The sequence below is a fragment of the Chaetura pelagica genome, unplaced genomic scaffold, assembly GCF_000747805.2.
Source record: "Chaetura pelagica isolate M959 unplaced genomic scaffold, ChaPel_1.0 scaffold159, whole genome shotgun sequence".
Taxonomy (NCBI): domain Eukaryota; kingdom Metazoa; phylum Chordata; class Aves; order Apodiformes; family Apodidae; genus Chaetura; species Chaetura pelagica.
In genome coordinates this window covers 5,316,465-5,318,689 of record NW_009954555.1, presented here as the reverse complement: position 1 = coordinate 5,318,689, position 2,225 = coordinate 5,316,465, and the positions used below count along the sequence as shown (strand labels likewise).

The window sequence follows — 2,225 nt, the reverse complement described above, 5'->3', positions numbered from 1 at the left end:
CCCACCCCTGGCCGCACCACCCGCACCAGCACCCCCCCCCGCAGCATCACCCGCCGCGGCATCACCCACCGCAGCATCACCCTGTGCTGGTGCCGCCCCCCCGGAGCAGATCCCTGCCCCCCAGGGCAGCAGGGGCAGGTCAGGTCCCCGGCAGGACCTTCCTCCCACCTGTGGGAGAACCTCTCCCAAGCTCAACCACAGCAGCTCTGCCCGCAGCCCGGCAGGTCTGGGCAGGATCCTGCGTGTCCCAGCCAGGGCTGGACACCCCAGCACATCCAGAATTACCCCTCACAGCTTGTCTGGCAGCTCAGAGAGCTTTTAAAGCACACGCAGCTGTGCTGCAGGGTGGCACGAGTGCAGGAGCAGCCTGTGGCAAGGACAAAGGTGGGTGTTTGGAGCCCCTGCAGCAGGTTGCTGGGAGAGCACCCACCTCTGGGAGCTGGCTCCAGGTCACCTGCGCCTGGCGGTAGCTCTGCACCACGATAGCAGTGTCCAGAGGGGAGGGCTCTTCTGGGATGGATTCCCCTGGCAAATCCTCATCTGACTCATGGCTGACAGAGTTCAGACCTCTCTCACGGATTTCCTGGTACAGCCGGGGCTCTGCAGAGGAAAAGGCCAGAGGTCAGAGAAGCCTCTCCCAGCTGCGGCCAAAGGCTTCTTCCCTTCCCAGCACCACCAGCCCAGAGCCCAGCACTGGCGAGGCAGGGCCAGCACCTCCCTGCCACAGTCAGACTTTGCACAGCACCAGTTCAGCAGCAGCTCCCACTCCCAGCAGCGTCCCGCAGTGCCCAGCTGTGCCAGGGCCAAGCCGGGAGCTCCTGCCCAGCACCACACCCCGGGCAGCAGGAAGGGCTGCAGGGCTCCTCCTGCAGGTGGGGAAAAGTGACCGTCCCAGGCCAGGGACAAGCAGCAGCAGACGTGGCAAAGGGACTCGGTTGGCAGAGGAAAATCTGGAGCTGGCACTCCCGGGAAGCAGCACTCACGGTCCTTGAAGGAGCCGCCGCGCTTCTGCACCCGCCTCCGCCCGAAGGTCCTCTGCGAGGGGAAGAAGAGGAGAAGAGGCTGCAGTGACTATTTCTCTGGCTCTGGGAAGCAATTCACTTTTTCAGGAAAGAGAAGTTCCCAGTGCAGTTCCCAGTCAGCAACCACCACCCTGTCGTTTCAGCCTGGTTTTCGTCTGAGGTTTTGTTTGCTTTGCCGAGGTGATTCAGCGCTCACCTCACGTTATCAAGGTCACAATAGGAACCATTTTGTAGTTATGCCTTTCACATTTACCTCTCACACACCTGGACTTTGCCTGCACTGGAGGCTCCCTCTCCCCAGACTTGCTTCACCCATGTTTGTGCACAACCAGCCACCACCATGGAGCCACACACGGGCCAACCCCACCCTGCAAACATGCTTGCAGTCATGTCAACAAGCACGAGCCTGGAGCAGCCACTCACAGTCCCCACCAAAGCCATGTCAGCTATTTCTGGGCTCTCCAGGCACCTACAGCATCTGCTGGTGACATGCTGGCTTCCCAAGGCACAAGTCAGGTCTCCCTGCCAGTTCCCTGCTGGGCTTCCACAGCTCTGTAACCGTCAGGAGTTGCAGGTAAAAGGCTCTTCAGGGAAAGCCAGGTCTCCATCCCCACCCAAGAACCATCAGGGACAGCAGGTGCCAAACCCACCTTGCTCCTGCTGGGGCCAGGCAGGGGGTTGCCCTCCTCTGACACAGGTTTCAGCGAGGGGACCAGCTCCAGCTCTGTGCCCGGGCCCTTCATGGCAGCACGGTAGGGCATGTTCCTCAGGTTCCGCTTGAGGGTCCCCCCACCATCCTCCCCCCCCTCCTCCTCCTCGCCGGGCACAGCTGCCCGCTTCAGCTCAGGGCCCGGGGCCGCTCGGCTCGGCCTGGCTGCTCCGAAGCTCTGGTGCTGGGAAGGACTGTTCTTGGTCTTGGTGGAGACAGCCAAGCTTTTGGGGATCAGCTGCTGGGTCCCCACCTTCAGCGCGGCCGGGCTGTCGGTGCTGAGGACGATGCGGCGCGGCTCGGGCGGGGGGCTCGGGCCGGGGGGCTCCGGCTGCAGCGGGTGGCATCGGTACTCCAGGAGAAAGGTCTTGTCATCCACGGAGCTGCCTGGGGGGCTCCGAGACATGGTAGTGGCAGGGAAAGCTGTGTGAGACGGGCAGAGAGATGAGCAGATGAACAACTTGTCCCAGGAAGGTGCTCGTCCCCTGCTGTGC

General features: G+C 62.7%; 1 protein-coding gene across 1 annotated transcript in view; it reads right to left on the bottom strand.

Annotated features, from left to right (window-relative positions):
* ARHGEF16 (Rho guanine nucleotide exchange factor (GEF) 16) overlaps positions 1-2,137 on the bottom strand; it is an 11,084-nt gene extending 8,947 nt beyond the window's left edge. The window contains exons 1-3 of the mRNA XM_010005283.1: positions 1,673-2,137; positions 984-1,035; positions 431-600 (exon numbers count right to left, since the gene is read on the bottom strand). Of these exons, the coding sequence (XP_010003585.1) occupies positions 431-600; positions 984-1,035; positions 1,673-2,137 (687 nt within the window). The remainder of the gene's footprint in view (positions 1-430; positions 601-983; positions 1,036-1,672) is intronic.
* Between the last annotated feature and the right edge of the window lie 88 nt (positions 2,138-2,225).